The sequence below is a fragment of the Thunnus maccoyii genome, chromosome 13 (genome assembly GCF_910596095.1).
Source record: "Thunnus maccoyii chromosome 13, fThuMac1.1, whole genome shotgun sequence".
In the NCBI taxonomy this organism is placed as follows: Eukaryota; Metazoa; Chordata; class Actinopteri; order Scombriformes; family Scombridae; genus Thunnus; species Thunnus maccoyii.
In genome coordinates, this window is record NC_056545.1 from 27,017,132 (window position 1) to 27,040,894 (window position 23,763).

At 42.9% G+C, this 23,763-nt stretch overlaps 1 protein-coding gene across 23 annotated transcripts in view; it reads left to right on the forward strand.

The window, feature by feature from the left end:
- Positions 1-23,763, forward strand: part of auts2a (activator of transcription and developmental regulator AUTS2 a) — a 480,371-nt gene that overhangs the window by 289,314 nt on the left and 167,294 nt on the right. For all 23 annotated transcript variants that reach the window (XM_042430283.1, XM_042430285.1, XM_042430284.1 and 20 more), the window contains one exon: positions 13,420-13,521. In XM_042430283.1, the coding sequence (XP_042286217.1) occupies positions 13,420-13,521 (102 nt within the window). The remainder of the gene's footprint in view (positions 1-13,419; positions 13,522-23,763) is intronic.

Sequence of the window (23,763 nt, forward strand, 5' to 3'; positions counted from 1 at the left end):
AGCAGAGCAGGTCATAAGTCAGCTTGAAAAACATTAGATGACCCAAACTAAATTCCACACTCTTTATCAGTGAAATATTAAAACACTCCCACTCACATCCCTTTCCAAACAGCTAGTAACTTGCTCTGAAGTCATACTTCATCTTATCAGCTGGCATGATGGACAAGGTCTTGTGATGCAGGTTATTCCCCTTTTTATTTCTCATTAGCCACAATTATATGAGAGCTGCCTCTTTGGCCTGCTTTTTTGGCAGGATAATTGATTGTGGCTGAGGAATATGTGTGCTGCAGCCAGCGCTAGCAAATGTGCACTGATGAGACTGTGATCCCTTGTTCCTGGGTTGTTTGTGCAGTCATGCCATCAACAGCCTATGTAGTTCAAAGCTATTTGACACAAAAGCTGTCACAGTGAAAAGCCACAGAAATGCAAAGTATAACTCCCACATTACTTCCTTCAGTATTTCTTTGATTAGACCTCAGTGGATTTTTTCACTGCTTATATAAAGTCTTCATCTCATACTGGCCTATTTGAAATGATTACACCAGTTTTGTTCCAGAAAATGCCTGAAGTTTCAAGTGATAAACCTCAGGCTGAGAACCCAATTTTCCCCAGCAAACTCAGAAAGCCACAGGCAGACTCCCACTCCTGCAGAGCCAGCCTTTTAAATTGTGTTTTATTCATTTTTTGTGCGCTTTCACCAAAATTGCCACACTGAGGGTTACAGAAATAATTTTCAGTGTTTCCTCAGGGGGGAAAAAGCTGCACTCCCATTTTTTTCTTCTTCTTTTTTTTTTTTTTTTTCTGCCATGACGCGACCAGGGGTGAGCACAAAAGGGAGACAAACGGCTCAGTATCAGCCGTGATTTCCTGAATAGCCCAGTGGGAGCGCGGGAAGTCGGGGTGCATACAGCAGATCGGCATTACCCTGAAACAGCAGCCATGCTGTGAGGGAGATGGCTTTTCTCTGCGACAGTCCGACTGTGAGCCACGGGTCTGCAAATGAAACAGGGGGAGGAGGGACGCAGCCTTTACAGATTCAAGGCCCCTGTTGCCTTGCTGGGCATGTCTGCTGCTGTGGCGAGGCAGAGGGAAAAAAAAAAACAGCAATGGATAGACAAAGAGCTGCAGATAATTCCGTTGAAAATACAGTGGCGCTATTTCCTGCTGTTTGTGAATTCATCAGGCCCCTCGCTGTGCCACTAGTGATTTCTAAATATATGCAGCTCATCTGATCTAGATGTGTAAACTCTGTGTAGGGTTATGGATGGCTGTGCAGACAGATTGTTTGCTCTGGGCCCTCTATGGTCCTAGTGGGTGGGATCTGCCAGCACCATCTTACATTGTTTTCCACATGAGCTTTATTGAGTTCCCAATTACAATGCTGGTCCTCTTGTCTTGGGCTCACCGCTGCTGCTGAATTGACCTTGCATTTTTGCGAGGGAGTGCTGTTGTGTATTCAGGCCAGCAGGCCTGTTAGGCAGGCAGACAGTGAGGCAGACTGACTCCTTCTCTCAGGCCCTGCTCCTACAAGACCCTGCTTAACAGGCATCAGGCTTACACACTTAATACTTGGGAGGGGAGAGCGGGCTTAGCTTTTAGCTCTCATCGCAGCTGACATTGTATAAGGCAGCCAGACAAGGCCGGACCGCTGCAGCCTTATTAGTCCTGTCTGGGATGGCTATTCCAGAGTCTGACGCTAATGCTCAATGAGAAAGGTTACTTTGAAATTTAATGGAATGGGTAGAAATGAGCTGCGCACCGTACATGAACAGTCGTCTCCTGCTGGTGTTTTCTCAGAGCTCTCCTGGCTGTCTGAACAACAGAGGAAGGGGCACAGAGAAGGCACTTGCAGTAGGTGGAGCTCTTGTGTTGGATTTTGATGTTGGAGCTTGATTCACCTGCTCGTGAAGGACATGACAGCTGCCTGCACGCGTGTGTGTACACATCCCTTTCGGATGGCATTTATGCAAAACGCAAAGATAGCATATAACAAGAGATTTACAAGCCATCTGTACATACACACACAAGCCCAGTCATATAAACACATAAAACACATTTTCAGTGTAGAGCTAATTGACAGCTCTTGATGGGTGGTACAACACTGCCAACTGTTCATGTTTACATTAGACCTTATTAGAAATTGTAATGGGACTCTTATGTTTTCAGATGGTAAAAGTGTGTGTTTGTGTGTGTGTGTGTGTGCGTGCGCGCGCAGATACATCCACTTTATTTACTACCTGCAACCACACACTGCCTCCCCCTCGCTGCCTCCTGACACCTTCATGCACAGGAACAAACGTAAATGACTCCCCCACAGTTCCTCCCTGCTCTGCCTGTTTTCCCTCCCTCTCCTCCTCCCTCCTGCTCTCCCTTCCGCTTTCTCTCTCTCTCTCCCCCTTGCGCCATCTCCTCCCCGCAATCTACCGCAGGCCCTCCATCTCTCCGGCCTGTCAGCGTGCTTTTTCATTTGGCTTGTTGCTACAGGGGGCTCGACGCTGGCAGATTACAACTCGGCAGCCAGTCATTTTCGATTTATCAGAGCCCCCTCCCTCTGTGCCTCCTCTCTCTCTCTCTCTCTCTCCCCCTCTCAGCCTCGCCAGCATCAGTGCAGACACATAGCAATTCCTCATCACCCCACCACCATCACCACCGCACCTCCACCCTCCCCTGTTCCCTTCCACCTTCCATATCTTCCTCTTTCGATCAGTGTGGAAAATTTAGCTTGCAAGCCCCGAGACAAAAAAAAAAGAAAGAAATATTGTGGCAGTGGAAGCATTTAAGTTAGAGAGGCAGCTAGAGCTGTATTATTACTTAGGCCTCTGTCACTGGTGATGACCCAGGAGAGTGGAGAATATCGATCGCGTGTCACTCAAGGCATTCAGCAGATTGCATTGACAAAGCTTGTCGGGGCCTTTAATAGCAAGGTTAGCAGCCTTGGCTGGGACCCAGGAGAAAACTCTAACTGTGCCCTATTTCATGGTGGCTTTTAACCATTCCCTGGGTCCAAGGAGTGGATTGATAACAGTAAGGAAGTAATTTTACTCTCATAATTGCCTTCCTGTGGTTGACATTTGTGGCCCTCAGCGCCTGTAAAAGAGCCTTTCCAAGAACAGGAGAAAAGAGGGCCAGCATTGTCTGACTGCTTTTTGTGACAGAAAATAGCTTCACACGAACAAATATGTGGTACACTAAATAAAACATGGTGAAGGAAAGGAGAAAAAAGGGAGAAAAAAAATCAAAAGGGGTGTACAAGTGTGATTTATGGGTTGAAGGAAGTCCATTACTCGCTAGAGGAAGCCCAGACCAAAACACAAACAGAGTAAGGGCATGGCTTGCAAAGAGGGTCATGGAGTAATTCTTTTACCCTGCCAAGATCGCTGATAGCTGCTGAAAACACTACTTGTCAGTGGAGAAAAAAATCTGACAGGATTTCGATCTTACTGTAATTCTTAACATAAATAAGAGCACTAAACCACCTAAATAGTCTCTCTTTAAGCCAAGTGATGTGGAACTACGCTGAAATGTAACAAGTCCCCTGTGTGTTGTAATTTGCCTTACACACATGTGGGGAAGATATTTCTACAAGCAGCCTAGTCATTGTTGGATGCTCTCAGGTCTTGCATGACAGGTAGCTATTCTCAGAGCTGTGTAGGCTTAAATCATTGACTCCTTTTTATTTCCACTGTAAAGCTGTGACATTGGATAAAGAAATCAGTTTGTTTATTTTCCATGGTTGGAGTTCTGACAAGGTTGGAGAAGACGATAATGTTCCATCTTGTGTAAAACCATGATTAATTGAACTGCTACAAGTACGTGCCCTAGTTACTGCTGCTGTACAGAGGCCTTTCAAGTAGTTTTAGTTTCCGTACTTCTTCCAACTTTTTAAGTGGCATTGCTGAAATGTCTTTTCAGCTGAAACTGCTGTAGATAGTTGTCTCATAATTGTGGAAAATCTTCAACACTTTTTGATGCGTAGACTGTGTATTTTCTTCTGTAGTAAACATAGCTCCATGCTTTTCCTACCAATTCACATCACCAATCAGAATTTAGATGTGGCAACCTTAGTTTAGGTAGTGTGTTTGATTCCAAATTCACTTGAAATTCAAAAAATTAAAATGTTCCCCTTCCCCAACTAGTGACACACAAATCACTCAGATGTGATTAATAAAGGTTGCTAATGTTTCAAGCTTCCTTTGTATGAAACTTATAATGGATGATGACAGACATGTAGTGGGTTTTTCATTGTTTTACTTTGCTGGGTTTTTTTTCCAGCACTAATTATGCAACTTAAGTGCATTTTGTCCCATTACACATGTAATTTCTGGCCAGCTTGGTTGCTTTGATTGGACGTTGGGTAGGAAATCCCCCACCACCAGCAGCAGCAGCAGCAGCAGCAGCAGCAGTGACCCTTCAGTATCATGCTGGTACAATAATGACTGTGTGGTAAAGTACAGTTCAAAGGAAAAACAAACATTGTGCTTTTAGCAGGGCAGTGGTCTGTAAAGATGCATTTGTAAATGTAAACCGGGAAGTATTTGAAATATTAATATGATGCTCAAACATTAGCACTGGGGACAAAAGGTCAGCATCCCAATATTAATTTCCCATCTGCTTCCAGTATTTTGCTTTTATTGCAGTTTTACATAGCACACACCTCTTTGTGTATTCTACTTTTCAAGGTCAGTAATATCTACAGGATAAATCTGAGCACTGAGGGGAGAATTAATGGGCAGGAGATACTGTATGCGCTGCCTTCAAATCTCAACACACACTGCTTCTTCTGAAGATGGAATTCATAAATACAGCTTAAGTAGTGAAAAAGTAGCCAATACACAAGCTTTGTGGTCATTGTGGTGTTTAAGAAATCACGCTAGTTCTTTTTGTAATTAATTAGCAACACAATTGCTTTGAAAAATAGAAACTGAAATCATTCAAATTATTACCACAATATTAAATGATGTAGTGTAATATAGTACATCACTTTTGATGTTGTTTCATGTTGTCATCTCAGCAGTTTAGCTATCAGAATATTCCCTCTGTACCATTTGTATTTGGATCTTTCACATGTGCTCGACTTACAATAACAATATTTCTAACAGCACATGAAGGCATCACAGGAACAATGCAGAGATTGCTCTATGTGAGATCTCCAGCCTGTCTGCTGACTACCAGCCCATTATGGCCACATTCCAGCAGCATTTTTATGACCAGTCAGATGAAAGGGAGTCAGGTAAACGTCAGTGTAGTTCCACTCTAATGTTAATGAACAATATTCTGTCATTATGGCTTAATGTACCATCGTGCGTAACAAAAGTATAGTATGATTTGGCTTTACATGTGAGTTATTTCCTTTTCTCTGAAGTCCTGATTATTTCAATTACAATCATGTTGTTTGGCTGTATTTTTGTTGCCCTTGGCTTTTTGTTGTCTCCCATTACCAGTCTGTTAAAGCAGCCAGAGCAGATGTTTGCTCGCATACTCCTAACAACGCAGGCAAACTCAGGCTGCTATTAATACGTTGGGACTGAAGCACTGTCTTGTTTTATGACTTGATAACGACAGATGTGAATTTCAGGAAGGTGGCTAAATGAGAACATTTACAGCAGGGATTAGTGATAACAGCGCTGGCCTCGAGCAAGCACCCGGGGTCAGCCAAATAGGAAATGTATATCCTGCCATCAGATTTTACAGCCTCCTCTAATCCCCCAAATAGCAGCGCAGATGGAGCCAAATGCAGGTAAGGTGAGACGTTATCATTCTTGTTGGTTTACACCAGCACACAAACCACAGCAGGGTGCTTGATAGGCAGGGAGGCCTGTTCAGTAAATGGCAAAATCCACCTGCTAACGTGCGATCAGCTCATGACCTCATGACCTTCACTTTAATGTCCACGGGGTTATTGGACACTGCTACTGAACGACAAAGTTTTATTCGCTGGTAAGGTGATTAAAATGAGTGAATGATGTCATGTTTTTCAGAATGAACTGAAAGGATTGTAGCTCACGTAACCTTTAAATGTTAATGTATGTACATTAGTCAGTTAGTGCAGCCTGTGGCTTATTTGCTACAGTTGGCACCAATACGTGTAAAATTCAATCACACACATTCTTGCGATGTTCCGGAGTGGATGTAAATGACTTGGAATCACATGTTTATTGAGTGGCCTTTTCTCTTAAGGGTTTGAGTGGAATGTCTCTTAATTAATCTCCATTAGTTTATACGTTTTTTAGCTTTATTTACTGAATTATTTTCCAGCCAGTGGTTCTTCCATGCCTCAGGGTTTAATGTAATGGCACAGCTTTGACCTATTTAGGTTTTCTCTCTTAAATAGCCACCATCAGGGTACAGCGCTCTGCCAATTTGCAAATGTTAGTGTCTTCTTCCTCTTTCTAAAGGCTCTGGTTATGTATTTTCCATCTTTCTTTTTTTTTTCTTTTTTTTTTCTTTTTTTTGCAGCAACACATGTGACTGTGAGCACTCTGCTGCTATTCCTGTAACATAAAAAAGCCCTCTTTCCCTAAACTAGAAGCGTTTGTCTATCATATTACCACCACACATGAGCCGCACACAAGGCTTGACCCAGTGTTAAGTGTCTGCGCTAAATTTCATTGCCTCCATCTACTGGAAGGCTTGCCAATATACTGGCAGTGAATTCCTGGAGGAAAATAAATGGCAATAAAAAAGAGAAATGATAGCCCCTGCAAGCTGATAGGAGAGGGCTTTTTCTCTGCTGTCTTTTTTCCATACCGCTCTTTATTGAGGCTGCCCAGCTCAGGGAGCTGTGATTTGGCACACTGGCTGTGGCTTTAGTTGGATGTGTCTCTGAAAGCCAATATTGAAGAAACGACTCAGTAGCACAGATTGAAGAGCTGGGGAATCATGTAATTAATTGCACGCAAATTTCTTTGATGAGTAGTTATGCGGTGGTGAGCATTCAACTGGGCAGCTAGAAGTCTTTTTGACCCCTCCTCTGTCTCCCAATGTATTCTGGGAAGGAATCTAGTAACAGTGTTCTCTTGGTCTGCTTTTCTGTACGCACTACATGGGGAATGTTAGAGTGAAGGGGATTGGAGGTGCGTAAAGTGGGCAGGAAGGTTATTTTACTGTCACGCTGGGCTACTATAACAAGATGTTCAGATATGATCTGAGAGAGTAGAGGTCTCCTGCTGCTCTTATATATCAACCCCCCCCACACACACCACCACACACTTTTTCTCCACCTGCTCAGTTCATTATTAAATCTGGGAATTGTCCCCATAACTCAATCCACCAGACTACAGCATTATATGACCATTTGTGAGAAGGAAGAAGGGTGATTGCGACGCAGGGCAGAGGATGGATGTTAAAAGCATATTGATTTGTCTGTAATGTCGTCATAGATCAGAGATTTATGGCAATATATAAATGCAGCCACAAGCTCTAGTAGCCTCCAGCCTGCGGTGGAGGAAATGGAGTCCTTAGTATGACTGATGAGATCAAGACAGTGCTCTCAACCACGTTTACCTCCCTCCTCTCACCCCCCCCCCCCCCCAAGCCTCCATTTCCCACTCCTCCTCTCCTCAGAGGATGCTCTCACCCTGCGGCTGCTGTGACTAGTCCTCAGTGGCTCCATATCTTTGCTTTGGCTTCACATTCCAGCACAGAGGCTAGAAAAGCCTCCTCCGTGGCCTGAGATTGGTCAGAATGGGTGCATTCGGCCTCACTGATCTCTCCCCTGTTAGAAAAATGATGTGTGACAAGGTCACCAGAGATCAGTGCTACACAATGATGCTACAGGATTGAAAGGAAATTGGGCTTCTCCATGGTTACATTCCTAGGTACTAATAAAAACTGCTGCACTGCCTTACTGCGAGTGACATCTTAACCACAAGCTAACAGTAGGCTTCACATGCCAAGAATATGTCATCTGGTCACAGTGATGAAAGAACACGCAACACCCATGCTTTAACTACAGAGATAAAAAGAGGTATTAAGGGTTATTTTCACACTGTACGCCCGTGACCTCTTTGTCACACACAGAGCGAACAGTAAACAAATCTGGGGCAATGGAAGCCAAGTGCTGATGCTCAGTGACAGGCTGTGAGCAAGGGTGGCAGAGGGGCTTATGGGTGACGAGAGGGCCAGGCGGGGCTGCTGTCTGTGGCAGTTACAGCAGCTGGGCCTCAGAGCCAAGCACAGGGTCAGAGCCAGGCCACACTGGTGGGCTCGCCCACACAGCCACTGTCAGAAGGATGACGCAGGGCCCCTTGTCAGGCCCCTTACAGGCCCTGACGAACACTCAACCCCTCTTTTCACATAACAGTCTCGTCAGATAAAGCCGGCTGTGAGTTAAACAGGCACAGCAGTTTCCAACTGCTGTTGTCGACCAGCCCAAGGTGGTTTTACTAGATGGGCTCACTGTGAGGCTGATGTGATGTACAGGCTGGTAGAGACATAATTAGCGATGCTTAATGCGGTCTAATGTTTGCAATGGCGTCTCCTAAGGCTATACGAGAGTGCCTGTATAAAGTCGACAGAAATTCTTCAAGTTGTTCATTTTAACTGCAGAGTCGTGAAGCTCCCTAGCACTTTAATAGCCCTGGTATATAGACCTCTGAAGGTAGGATAAAGGAGATATTCAAAGTGTAGTCAGTGGAAACCGAGGGGATTTGACAGTGCCGCAGGAAATAGACAATTTATTATCAGCAACACAGCCTAGGTAGTGGATTATCTATAAAACTTTCATGGTTCTCCCTCAGTGGCAAGCAGCCATAAAACTTCCCAAATGAGGGACTTGTTAATTTACTTGTTAAAGCAAATTAAAAATTTATAAGTGCTTTTAGGTAAATGAGATCCTCTTTCATTGCTGCCCTAGTGGGATTCTCTCTGCCAGATCCTGAGAGGACAGGTTAGCTGTTCTGAAAGCCGCAGAAGAACAATAAAAGCCGTTAAATTGTTCCAGGTTTTATTACCGCCGAGCTCCGCAGCTGCTGTTGTGCGTAACTAAGGGAAACCAGGAGCTGATGGCTGCAGAATCCCACTGAGGCCAGTACAGAAAACTGAGCCCAGTTCCCTCTCTGTTTTTTTTTCTTACTGTTTGTGGGATGAGGGATGGGGGTTGGGGGTGGAGTTGCTGGGGCAGGCGGGTTGTGTATGGCTCTGTTTAAAAAGGCCTTTGTGGTTAGAACTGTTAGCGGGCCTACTTTTGTGCTTGATTGCATTGAGTCTGTAGTGCAGCCCTTGAGAATAGGTCAATACACTTGTAAAATTCCACTATGGCAATGGTGAGCACTTTTCAGTAAGTGAGAAAATAATTGACTCCACATGTTCAAGACAATGTTGTAATAGCTGTTTTAGGGTACTTTCCAGGGGAACAGTGTTAGATTAGATATTTCATCATTTTTCTGCACTCTGATCTGGAATGTAGTGCGTATGCTCTGACTCATGTATGAGTGCTTAAATAACCTTCTGTTGCCTCTAAGAACAGTACTGACATCAAGACATTCCACATTGATTTAGTCTTTTTTTAATGAAATCCTTTGTATTATAAAGACAGGGATCTTGTGCTTTCCTAGATGTCTTAAGGTAAGTATGAGGTATTTATGAGGCTTACATGACATTCAGCTGCACCTTTGGTATTTCTGTATGGCAGCTCCAATAATGCTACTGTGTGGTTATTTGTTAAGATGTTTGTTTATTTCAGTCTGACCTTCAATAGACATATTGAAAAGCAAGGTCCCTCTGCTATTCTTCATGTACAATATGTTTGGACCAAGTGAAATTCAAGAGTGTAGAGAGTGCCTGAGTGAATAAAGCTTCTATGAGAAAAACTTAGCTTTGGTCAAGGCCAGTCAAGAAATATTATTGTGAATCCATGCCATTGTACATCTTTGAAGAGGAAGCCACTGACAGTTCATTTGACTCTATATTGTCTATTAAAATAGGCTGAGCATAATTCTCTGGCTGTCCACATGCATATGTAGGCTGTTGGCATTTGTTTTTTTCCAGATAATATAGTTGCTTTGACTGTATCAGACCATTGAGAAAATACCGGTCTTCTACCAGTTTGTTTTGTATTTTTACCCCAGGAAATGTTCTCAATTAAGACATTTTAGTTGACTGAAAGCAACAGGAAATTGTTGACTAATCAATTAAATGATTCAAAAAATGAGCAAAAATTGCCTCACCACAGATAAATGCTGCCATGCAGATGAGCTCTGTCCCAAAATCTAGTGCTTATTAGACCGAAAGCATATTTCTCAATTCCATATTAAACATTTCCTGGAAAAGTTACACAACTAACTTATAACAAAACACAGGATCCACTTTGAATTACTCCACTTACTCGTAAATAAATGGACTAAGCACAACAAAGTGAATCTACTGTATGTCCACACACAATGTAACACTGTGTTAAAGATATTAACAAAGACTACTTGAGATATTTACACATTATAATAACTTTATGGGATGTCTAAATAAAGTGTGACAGTAAGTATTTGAATAGTTGCTAGTAACTTGAGGAGAAGCATTTTAATGTTCTTTGAAAGAATGGTTTATAAGAAATGTTTAATGATTTCTCATACTTGCGGGCTGAAGTGTTCATTCTGAGGTTCCGGCTGCTCTCTTCCAAAGCATCATGCTGACTGTTGATTGAAAACAGTTGTTGATTCTCTCCTTCAATAAATTCTAACTGGTAAGAGAGATAAGGGAAAAAAAAAAACTTTATCCCCTAACACAGAACAGATTGCAGGAAAACAAGACCGCACTGTGTGGAAATTAATGGCAGATGCACTTACTAGTAGTTTAAATGTTTCATTAGATGTTAATGTCTCGCTGTGTCTTTAATTGTTGTGAAATTAGCCTCTGGAATATTAAAACCATCTGTTTATCTTCCTGCAGGGCCAGTCCTTACCCAGGCTGCGCAGATACAAGAAGGTCATTAAATAAATGCATCCGTATGCCTCAACCTGCGTCATAATTAATGTCTTTATGTTATTGCGTCAGTACAGCACAGCAGTCTGGGGCATCTGCACACACACAGACACACACACACACACACACACACACACACACACACACACACACACACAGGCACATGCCTCGCCTCTCCACCTTTAGATCCTTTTCGATAGCAGTGAAGTGCAGGGGTGTTCATTACAGGAGGCAAAACTGAAGCTAAGTTTAAAAGGCTGTAAAAATATAGAAAACGACCCACACGCTGTAACAAGTGGGAGTGATCAGATCAGCTCCGTTATAGCAGAGGTCACAGAGACGGCCCCCACTCCCACACACACGGGCTTCTCATTTAGATTTATCATCAGACAGCAGGTCATTAAATTTCAGTTTCACTTTTTGATGGCAATGACCACCAGCATTCCCTCCATTTGCTTAAGACATCCATTAATCACACCATAAAAAGAAATGAATCCATCATCTGAACCTCAGAAAGGGGAGAGCGGATAAAAAAGAAAGAGGAAAAAAAAAACACAATTCTCTGAAGTAATTTAAGGGAGCTCAGGGGGAAATTAAAGGGAACAAGCTGAGGGATACGTTTTCAAATAGCTGTGTAATCAGGTCCCAAGCTATGTAATAGCCCTGAAAGATGAGCCGCTCTTTATTGGAATGTCTTTATTAGACATGTTCTTCAGACATTACACACAGTTAAATTTGTGCAAGATTCCTGATTTCATGGAGTGCTTTCCCTCTGATAAGCCAGGATACAGACGGTATGATTATGTGGTTTCACCTCTGCAGAGTCAGTTTGATAGCACATTGATTAATAAAAGACAAATCTCTATATCACTCCCACATTTTTCTGATTATATTCTTTATAAGCTCACCATATGAGTTATATTCTGGGCTTCGAATATTTGATGCAGGAGTCAGCAGCAGCTTTCACTAAGGTCTGTGTATTTTTTTGTGTGTGTGTGTGTGTGTGCGCATTCATAAATGCATGAGTATGCCGGCGTGTGCTGCCCAGTGTTGTCAGCAGGGACACCGGCTGGTTAATAAATATTATAGGTCAACATGTTTTGATGAAGGAGCCGCAGACCGAGGCGTAAACAGCATCCCTCGCCCTTTCTTCAAGGATCCGTTGACGGGCCGGGGTGGATGAGATATTATTCCCCTTTTCTCTCTAAAAAAATATGTAAACTCCCATCAGACAAACTGGCATTTACAAGAAAAAGGGAGAAAATGTGCCGCGGCTTTTGTGGGAATAAAAATGTGTTGGAGGTAATTAGTGCTATCACAGCGAAGGGCATTGGTGTGCGCGTGTCTGTTCACGTGCCGCTTTTGGGGTCTTGTGTGTTCTCTCCACCGTCTGACCCCCACAGACACACACTCACACACACACATATTCAGACACGTGCACGCATACAGTCAAACAGGCCCATCAGGCATTTCCCAGCGCTCAGACTCTGTTATCACGTTCAGCACTCCGGCGAATCCACCCGCCTTTCACCCATCATGCAATTCTCCGAAGGAATAGGATTCCTTTCAAACCGCTAATGGCTACAGAAAAGGGAACATTTTCATTTTAATTATCCGCTCAACTCAAGGGTTCTTTTGGTATTCCCCCACCTTGTGCCCTTTCATCGCACTAAATGATGGCCGATACCTGAAAGGAGAATACTGAGAGAGAGAGAGGTAAAAAAAAAAACACATACTGTAGCTCTGTCCCTTCCCTTCAGAGTGTTAGAGGGAGGGAACAGAAGAGTGCCATCATCTTCTACTCCAAGTCCTTTGTGTGTGCAGCCTCACACTCTGCTTTTCCTATTAGGTGACAGAGCAGCCGTTTACTGCACCGTCCCATAAAGACAGCTTTTTATGTGCTTTGAAATGAAACCTGCAGTGTTTGTCTGGTCTGGAAGGAGCAGCATGGGAGCTTCAGAGGACATCAATAGCAGACTTGGACAGGGAGTACAGACCCCACCTCCTTCCACTCAGCTCCGTGCTCCCAAGAGTCTTTTATTGTTCTCCAGATTTTGAAGGGCCTCAGATGCTCACAGATTGGCGCGTCCTCCTCTTTATTCTTGTCATTTTGCTGCATCTGAGTGTCTAGAGGATGACACTTGCTGAGCTCCTGCTGCCTCAGCATGTGGTGTCTGCTTGGAAAGGATAGTGGCTCCATTTGAAGGTTCTGGAGGGGTCTTTGTCCCTGTTCTCTATTTCATGGGCTGAGAGGAGTTTCATACTGCGAGATCAGATGGCGTCTTTCATTGGCAAGCGGAGTGATGGCCAATGAATAGGCTCAGAAACATGACAGATTTACAGAGACAGCGCCGCAGCTCCTGCCAGTTCTCACATATTCATGAACCGATTTCTGCGGGGTATCTTCCCTAGCCAGCGTTATCCATGTATAGCTCTAAACTGCAGTGTTAACAGTTTTGCCTCATGTCGTTAACCCACGGTCTCCTTGTGTGTTGTGTTTTTCAGCTGAAGCCAGGGCAGAACAACTGTAAGGACAGTGACAGCGAGAGCGTAAGCGGAGAGTCCAAGCCTTCCATCAGGAGCAGCTCCAGAGACAGACTGACAGATGTGAGTACATAAACAAACAAGCAACAAACAAGCTCACTGCTTGATATCTCACTACTTCAGTGGTAGTTTGAGATTCTATCAGGGCTAGTGTTTCATCTACTTCAATGATTTCAAATCCAAAAACTTATGGAGGGTATTACTAGTCAATAATTTTGTATTTCGTGTATTGCACTCTTGGGTTCAGCATTTCAAATATAGACATGAACACATAAACAAACAAAGATTGGACATAATAATTGGAAAAGAAAGTCTGAGTAAATATCTCATTAACAAACTTTTCCACAGATTATTTTCTATTTACCACCAACCAGAAAGAGTTATGAGTCTTTTGGCTGCTCCAAAACAATGTTGAATGTTGTTTTAATATTTTAAGAATGATCTATCAATGATTTGATTAAAAATGAATATTAAATATTTTACATAAGTAAAAAAAATAGTGTACTAATTTATAAGAAAATGAATGTGTTAGAATCAGTTCTTAGTTGCATTGCTTGTGCCACAACCTTTATGTGCAAGGAACAGTTGCATGCGGACAGGGAGATACTCGTCCAAATGCAACTTCAAATCAACCTACCTGCTGAATCCCACCAGGATAATCCATCCAGTATCAATACTGTTTTCCAGGGAGTCCTAACAATAAAATAATAAGACAAGTAACAGTTGACACAGTCTGGTGATCAAGTGTTCTATACTCCGATACTCAGAGAATTAAGTTGGTATTATAAATCTGTGCATACCCTTTCAGCGCAAATCTTAGAAATTCAACTACAGTTTCATAATTGAAGAGTCATTATGTGTTTGTGTGTGTGTGCCACACAGATGAAAGGTAAGTTATTAATGTGGTATAATCAATCTCTTCAGGATTTCTTTTGGCCATGAACCAATAAAATTCTGCCTCGGCAGAGCACTTTGTGGTAAATCTTAAATGTTCTAAGTGCACTCTTGAGATACTTAACATGAAGAACACTATTTGCATCCTGCATAGATGAACACTCACACACATAGACACAGACTCTTTCTCTGAGGTTCTTTCTGACTGATACAAAAAAGACACTACTTACCCAGGTCCTTGTTCCTTGCGGAGGAGCTGAAGCAAGCATTAACTGGCAGTCGAGAGAGCGGCTATGTGTCCCTGCGCCCTGTGACATATTCCAAGATGTAAAGAGAGCAGACTCTAGGGACCTTGCTGCCACACACCCACCCCTGCTCTTTGATTTGTGTGGAGAATCTACAGCGAAGCGATCAGATATCTGGCCATAATTAAAGCTGTCAGTTGGGAGGCAAGCTAGTCTTTGAGAAAGACATGGCCGAACAACTGAAGCAAAACTGATTCTGCGTGTAGCTTTACGATGCTTGACTGGGCATGAAATGAAATAAGTAATTTGATGTTGACAACAGAAATTGAAATGATACTTGCTGATTTCTGTCAGACTGCACTGTAGTGGCTCTGTAGCAGTAAACCAGGATAAATTTTGCTTAACAATGGCTTTAAAACACTTAACTAATGGATGACTAATATAGCTAACTCTGTGACTGTCATACAGAAGTCAATATATCATCTGTTGTTAACTAAATGTTAACTGAATACTGCCCCTGTAACATGGGTACTGAGCAACTCCTTATTGTAAAATACAATAAGCTTACATTTAAATCAAGGAAAGGGCTCTGGATTAGCCTTCTGTTATTCTGTTTGGTTTGTACTTAATAGAATAATGCATGTTATTGCTCCATATCAAAATTTTCAAATGATATTGATTGCCTCAAGGATGTTGGAACAACTATCCTTGATGCTACTTGCAATTGGTTGCTTCATTGAACCTGATATAAGTTGTTTTTATCTTAAAGGGACTAGCAAAAATGCATCAAAAATACTGAACATCAATAGTTCACTATGTATTGGGGAGCCTCTGCTCCATGTAATTTCTTTAAGCACTGTTTGGAATTTCATGAATACTTTGTCTGAATTGGCAACAGTATAATCTGACTTGGCCTCATCAGTCAATCACTTCCCTCCATTTAGATTGTATCACTGTGATGATGTGTACTTTGGCCCATTACACACTAATAAAACATGGTTTCATCCCTACCCTTATTACTCACTTCCATATTCCATATAAGGACACTATTACTGTTGCTTCACATTCAGTTTATTCTTAAATGTTGTCTATGAATCAGCTCCTGAAATATAATTTACCGCACCAGCCAATGTGTTTACTCTGAGCGATTTTATTGGAACATTGTCGAAAATTCCAAATTATATCCCCAATTCATTTTTGAAAGTGTCAGGTTTTCTCGAGCAGAAACCATCTACTTTCACCACTCCCGACTTGTTCTCAGGAAGCATCTGTCGCCTTCTCTATAATCACTTCCACCTGAGTTGGCATTTCAGCCAAACAGTACACTCAGGAGGATAGAATGAGGCGCAACCCTGGTGCCCCCTGCTTCGTCTGATCAAGACACCCCACAGGAGACTGAGCATGTCTTCAGAAGAGCTGCTGAAAGCTGGGCAGCATGAAGACAGACTTTTAGACCCCCATGTCACTTTAGATGGTCACAGTGTATGAGGCTTCATCTCCGGTCCCCATAGGTTTCTGAACAACTCCCCTCCGGCCATGCTGTAAAAACCCACTTCACACATAGCAAGAGGTGCAAGTCGGAGCTTTTGTAGCAGAGCTCTGTTCCCCAGACTGAAAGGGAGGAGGGAAAGTGGAGGGATACAAAAAGGAATAAAAATTGTTGTTTGCCCGGTAATGTGATTCTTTTGGTTGTGTCAATTTTTATGATTATAGAATATAGTTTGAATTAGGGCAGCGACTAACAATTATTTTCTTGAATTATTTTCTCAATTAATTCATTGGTTGTTTGGTCCATAAAATGTCAGAAAATGGTGAAAAATGTTGATCACTGTTTCCCAAAGCCTAAAGTGATGTCTTCACATGTCTTGGATTGTCCACAACAGTCCACAACTCAAAGATATTCAGTTTACTTCTATAGAAGACTAAAGAAATCAGAAAATGTTCTAATATATATATAAATATATAATTTGAGATTCAGAGAATTTTGAAATTTTTTTCTTAAAAAGTGACTCAAAACAATGAATCAATTATTAGAATAGTTGCAGATTAATTTAACAGTTGTCAACAAATCCACAAATCGTTGCAGCTCTAGTTTGAATAGTATGATAGTGAAATAGTATCAAATAGTTACAGCTGAAGGGAGACGTGTCAGATAATTTAAAGAACCTGTAGTGTCTTGTCTGCTACTGCAGTCCATGTCCTTGCCCTACTGAAATGTTAAACCATTTTGTTTGTAACACTGCACAATGCAGCTGGACCGCTCATGTAGTTCAGCTGCACAGACATGCTCCCTCACAGTGCAAAAACAAAGAGAAAGCATCTAAGTCACTCGTTAGTACCAGGGAGCAGTGTGAGACAGGAGCTAGCTTTGACCCGAGCTGTTCATTAGACCAACAGTTCGCTAATGGTATTTGCTGTAGCACTCCCTTCCCCTCACGGAGCAACTACGCTCCGATGAAGCAGATGAACTGAGTTTGCAGACCTGGCACTGGCTGGTAGGGAGATGGAGGCCAGAGGAGGTCAGGCCTGGCAGCCTCCTCTCTCCCACTCTCCTTCCCTCCTCACTCCGTCCTGCCAGCTCATTAAGGCCTACAAATGGCACATCAGCTCGGCTGTGTTTGCCTCAACCCCAAACCCCAGCTAAATTGGCAGGCTTAGCCGCATTTGCTCTGAAGCGCTGGGTTCCCTTTTGGGTTTGTTTGAAGCCACATGGCAGCCACCCCCCACATCCCCCACCACACCCCACCCCTTCAGTCTGGGTGGCAGGCATTCAGGCAGGCAGCAGTCCTGAGCAGAGGGAGTCTGCTGGATCAGGGAGGGCAGGGAGCTTGGGATGAATCACTCCCGTTTAGTCTCTGCGGCAAGGGGTGAAATGCCATCATTACCCGGCTGCCTATCAAATAAATTGGCAATTACGGGCCTGGGATTGCGAGTAAACAGCATGTTACTCCTTTTTTTCCACCCAAGGCTCTTGATGAGAGGCGGGTGCAATAGAGAGAAGCTCCGGAGTGCTGGGTCAGAGCCCGCCAGTCAGCGTTAGCCAGCCTGATGAGAGGCACAAGAGGCAGGCTATAATGAATGCACCCCTATATTTCACTGGCCATTTTTAGTCAGCCACAGCTTCCTGTTGTATCTTTCTTTAGCTCTTCTACTGCCTGTCACATCCAAACAGATCCAATGCTACCCGATGCTTTTTGAACACCTTTGTATAGCGTATGATGTGGAAGACCTCGCTATAACATGGGGTAATGAGTTGTATGTCGGCCTGGTTAAACGGGTTGACGGTGTTACTGTATTGACTGTAGTATTTTATTGGTGTTGCTCCAGACAGTTTTGCATGCTGGTTTTTCCAACTGAAATGAAAATGTGAAAATTGTGGGTTCCTGAAATCCATACTCGTGTGTCCTGGCTCCTCTCACACGAGAAGGTTTTCTTGCGGTGAGGTCTTTGAAAGTTGTTTTGTAATGAAACATCTGGAAGTGATATTGTTAAAAGTCAAGCACATCGTCTTCCCATGCTTTTGAAGCGGTTTCAGCCCAAACACAGCTAAAGTCTCTCTTACGGCTAGTAAAACTGAACTCCGTTATTACTGGCTTTCCGTTGAAAACATGACAGCCTAGTCAGAATCCTGTGTGCATGTGGTGAAACCATTTCAAATACTCAAATTACAGCTTTTGGAAACTGATTTATGTCATAAAGTATATTTGTTGTTGTAAAGATCACTATTATGATTAAATTTGCTTGAGCATACAAAGACTGCACATAATGTTTTTACTTGACCTGGCAGTACAAACTTTTCCACACGCTTCTTCTCTGAACTGAATCTCACTGTCCAAGTGAACTGCTTATGTAATCTGACCAGAGCTGGTCTGCATTACACTATGCCCATCCCACCTCCTCAGTACATTCTCCAATTATTTCCTGACACTCTGATGTAAATGAGGTCGCAGTCCCCCTACATGTCCAGATATGCTGGCCAATTTGCTCCGACACAGAACTCGTAATTGCTTGCATCAATTATCTGTCTCTTTCTCTCTCTGCCTCTCAATAATTTGAAATGTTTCCTATTAGAGACAAGCATTTAGATATGGAAGTAGGAATGTTGTACCTATAATTAGCTCATTATCATGGGATCATACTCTCTGCTGAGGCCCCGGTGTGTGTGTATGTAGTGACAGTGTGAAATGAGCAGCAGATGCAGTGCAGGGATTACTTGACAGTCTTTTTGACTGTTTAATGGCTTTTCAGTAGTGATGAAAATACGTCACGTCATGTGTCAGGGCAGATTGTATTTATATTGTCTTAAGTGTTTCAGACATTGTATTTTGTTTTTATCCTGTTATTCAGATGTAAATAACATGGACAGGATGGTAACCAGCGGTCAACTGCTTATCCCTAAAAAAAAATAAATAAATACAAATTGTATAGAAAAACATAGAAAAGATATGGTGGTGTACCCACACATCCACCCAATATATATGAAAACTTGGTTTGAGCTTTGGAAAAAAAATGTTTAAGCCTCAAAAGAAGTTATTTTTGGGAGCGTAATAGCTGAAAGCATTTTTGACAGCTTTTGATTTGATACCTTGAACAACGAAGAGGTCAGCTTGAGAAGTCCTGAAGGATCAAGTTAAGGTAAATCATTTTACCACTGAAATCTCAAGATTATCCACCTCTGTGATCTAATGTGAAATGATCTAAAGCACAAGGTTTTGACAGGATGAGTCACTCTGATTCATGCCATCTGGGATTCCCACTAATTCAAAAGGAACACCTGGAACGTATCGAGTGTTTTTACATTTTCTCCACTGGTTTGCTAACTAGCTCTCAAATCCTGTGAGTTAGTGAAGAGATCATGTCCACAATGAGAGCTTCCCAGCTTATTTTTCTCATTCATTATGCCAGTTCCCCGCACGGCCAGCTCGCCAGAGGACCCAGGCGCAAGATCACACACATTGCCTATACCTTTGACTCTAAATCAACCTGATGAATAGGCTGTCTTCCAGGAAGTAGCCAGACATGCTTATTACCACCTCTGGCATACCAGATCAAGCCCCCTTTTCTCTCCTCTCCCTCTCTTTTCTTTCTCTTTCCCATTTTCACTCTCATCGCCTGCAGTCGGGTTGACAGGAACAGATTGTGACACTTTGTGACATGGCAGTTGGGCAAAATTATGCTGCGCCTCCATCACCCTGCCAGTACCCCAACAGCCGAATGTCCGTCAGGGCCCTGTGAGAGGGTCCCGCTAGATGGCTTGTCTCTGCAAGTGCTGGGGGCACGCCTGCCTCCCTGCCTACATTCACAAGTGTTTAACTCAGACTTGCCTGCATCTAATCTCCAGAAATATAATTAGAATGAGGGAAGCGCAGTGTGATTGTGTGCAGTGACCTCTGAGGAGCCCTCAGGTTGAGAATAGATGGCACTAGTTTATCTCTGCTAATTATTTACCACACCTAGAGGCCATGAACACAAAATAAAATGAGGAAAACGGAGGAACATTGTGACCTTTTGCTGCAGTTATGTTACTGTATACCCAGTAAAATAAGGCTCTTTAATTGTCGAAACTGATATAGAGTGAGGTTGGTGTGGTAAATACTGTTCAGGCTGATGCTGACTGAATGCAATCCCTCAGTGCTGGGGATGATAAATCTATTCTCATGGAAGATTAATGGACTGGAGAAGTGGTGTTGAATGTCATTGTTGAAGGTTGAAAGTATTGAGCGCCTGAATCCTATCCATATGTTTTCAGGAATGACATAAATAGGCTCAGCCGGAATCCATTTTGACTTATCAAGCTTAAACCAGTGCCAGAGCCACGCGATACTTGCCAAGTATTCAGGCTCTGAGGCTTCCAATAACAAATCCTATTCCACATAATTTCCACTGAAATTGGCCATGGCCACGCACTGCCACCCTGTTTTTGCCTTAGCCGTGCGCCCCGCAGCTCTTGGCTACGTATTACTTCCGCATTCCCCGTAACCCGACCCTGTAGCCCCAATTTTTGATGTCATACCAGGCTCTGGTGAGGGAGTCTCTCCTCTCTTTGTTCCAGCCTTTTCAGCATGGAGGCTGTTCCGGTGGGGTAAGTCGAATAAGTGGAGCCCGGAGGAATCTCTACAAAGGTCTCACTCTGATTGGATGCATGCAGAGCCCAAGGAGAGAGCGCCGGTTGCCATAGCAATGAGAGCAATGTGGGAACTGGCTGCATGAAGGAGAAAGGGGAAGTGGTGCTTTCTTTTGTGATGGGAGGTCTTCATCGACTGACATTCCTCTTTATGAATACACACTGGCCAACTCGCATGTAAACAGGAATACGCACAGGCACACAAACGGTATTACACGCACCTTTTTACCCCCCAAGGAGAAGCAGAGCTAGAGTGCATACTTCAATCACAATGGCCTGGTAGGGGTGTACTCAGGCCCAAGCTGGGAGCCAGAGAAAACACAATCAGACACACCAGGAGTCCAGAACCATCTCCCCCTCATAAACATGATTACTGGCCATTCACTGCTACATATCGCTTACCTCTCCTGAGCCAACAAATCATCCTTACCCTCTCTTCTGGCTCATCACAGCCACTATAAACAAAGAAATGATGGAAATATCTCTGTTTTTTTGTTGCTTTTTTTGTTGCTTGAATCCCTGTCTGACTTAGAGCTGATTTATTTAAATTCTTTAACCCATAATATTCAGGCCACACGACTATCCAAGGGGTGAAGCAAGCATCTCCAAGGAGCATGTGTTTGTGTTCATGTGTGTGTTTTATACAGTATATGTGAATCCCTGGTGTGTGTATGTTTGTATCAGGGAGTTTAGCTGCGGGGCATAGGAGCTGTGTGGGAGGGTTGAGTTTTGTGTGCACGTGTATGAGTGTGTGTTGTGACAAACCTTGTTGGGTCTGTTTGAGGGGCACAAGGGGCTGAGAATGCCGCATGGGGGTTACACAGGAAGGCCTGCTGGTTCATGAACCCAGTTCAATCTATCATGTGTATAGGCCAAACACAGCAGTCGAATATACATCGATGTTCTCAAGGTTTGAATAGTAAGGAACTGGAATCACGAGGTACCTAGAGAATCCCAGCCCTGCCGCTCTCCACACATATCCCCATTTGTAATGCAGCAATGATTCACTTTTCATCAAATCAACTTGAAGTGACGTCTGAGATGACTTTCCAAAAATGTCACAAAAATCATAATCTCCAATTTGCAATTTGTCTTAATAAATGATTAGCTATATGAAGGTAGATCTATGCTACAAAGAGATTATTCAATTTTACCATGGCGCTGTGGTCTAAAAGAGGACAACACGACATGATGTCCATAATCTTTGTGTTCAAAAATACTTGGATCATTGGACAGCAGTTACTCTGGAATGTTATAATACTGTATACTGCAATGTAGTATCAATGACTTTCTCTGTGTGAATATTATTTGGCATATACTATGTTTGCAACTGAAGTTGTCATTTAGCTACAGCTTGTAAGGACAATGGTTTAGGTACTGATACCGTCTCTGACAACAAAACTTACAATACTGACACAACATCTGGCAGAAAGGTCTGTACATGCTAAACCTCATAAAGGCCAGTTCATGCTTTCCGCGTCCATGGACAGCTGTGGATTTGCACATGGACCACGGGTGCACACATGGTACCATACATACTTTTCGGAGGTCGGTAGGCACAGACGCGTTCCCCATATGAGCACTACGCAATAGGGTTGCAGCGTGATAACTTCCCACAGTTGTAAAATCCAGTCTGTGAATATTATAAACCGCTGTTGAGTGTTTTTCTGATCAGCCTAAACGTAATAATCTGTTTCTCCAACCGGACTCGCTGGATCGTATTTCATTGTCTCACTGGCACTTTAAACAACACACCCCCACCAACACAGCTCCTTGTATTGTTTTACACAGGACTGTTTTCAGTCTGAATGTAGCTGAGGAGTTCCTGTATGTTGCTGAACAACAAGAAAAAGTCGAAAAAAGAAAAGCGACAGCTGAATAAGAATAGGAATACAGTACACGCATGCAGTAGACGAGACAGGTGTCCTGTTTGCTTTTCTAGCACATGTGCGGTTGGCGCGCTCGCTATGCATACAGTCTGTGCAGTCACAAATTTCGGGCTGCACGTGGATGTCCGCAGAGGGTTCACGAGGACCTGGATTTGGTGAAACAGGTAAATACAGGATGTTTTCTGTATAGGAATATTGCCACTACCACAGTTACTTTGGCTGTCAAAACTTGTGTTTAACGTTACTGTATGTGCACACCAAAATATGTGTTATCTCTAAACTGGCTTACGTGCTTAAATTCTGGAATCACTTTTCTGTTGTGCTTTGTGTGCAGTGAAAGATGGGCAGAAGAGAAAAATAAACATAAGCATTGAAAAAAGTAAATGATGTTCCTAAGCGTCACGACAGCAGAGTGGTCTTGCACTCACATTCTGAGAACATTCTGCTAATATTATGTTTTGCATGTGTTTTGAATCGAGCCCATGTTTTTCTTTTTGACAGGCTATACTTTACAACATTGTGTGCATCAGAGCCATTCTTTTTCCCTTGTGCTGGAGAAGGGCATGTTCTGTCTTATTCAAGGCCTGTGCGTCTGACAGGATTACTGTGAGGCATTGGATGTCACATCACTTCTATTTCAGAAGCTAGTGCAATTTCCCTTAAACCACAAGGCAACAGCGCCAACAATAAATAAATAAATAAATAAATAAATAGATACTGTGGATAGATGGACAGAAGGACACACAGATACACCAAGAAAGACAGAGAGAGATAGTGCCCCTGGAATTACAGTTGTGAGAAGATTATTCCAGAGACATTATTTCCCTCAAGTCGTGGGCTTAAGTCAAATTTGGAAGAGAAATGAAATTGCCAGCAGTGAAAACCCAGACTAGGTAGGAGTTCATGAGTAGAGAAATAACATTTTCATTTGTTTCTGCCCCAGTGGGAGACGAGCAGCCTTTCAGTAAATAGAGACAGCTATGAGAAATGATTTTTTTGGTCGGCGGGATATTGTTTTAACGTGCACTTATCCATCTGCAATCTAGATGTCAGGCCCCAGGAATCCACAGGATGGCCATTCTACTGTTGTCTTTATGACACACAAGTGCTGGCCTCATCTCGCCTCCAATTGTCTCTGTTAGTGTCCCATTTC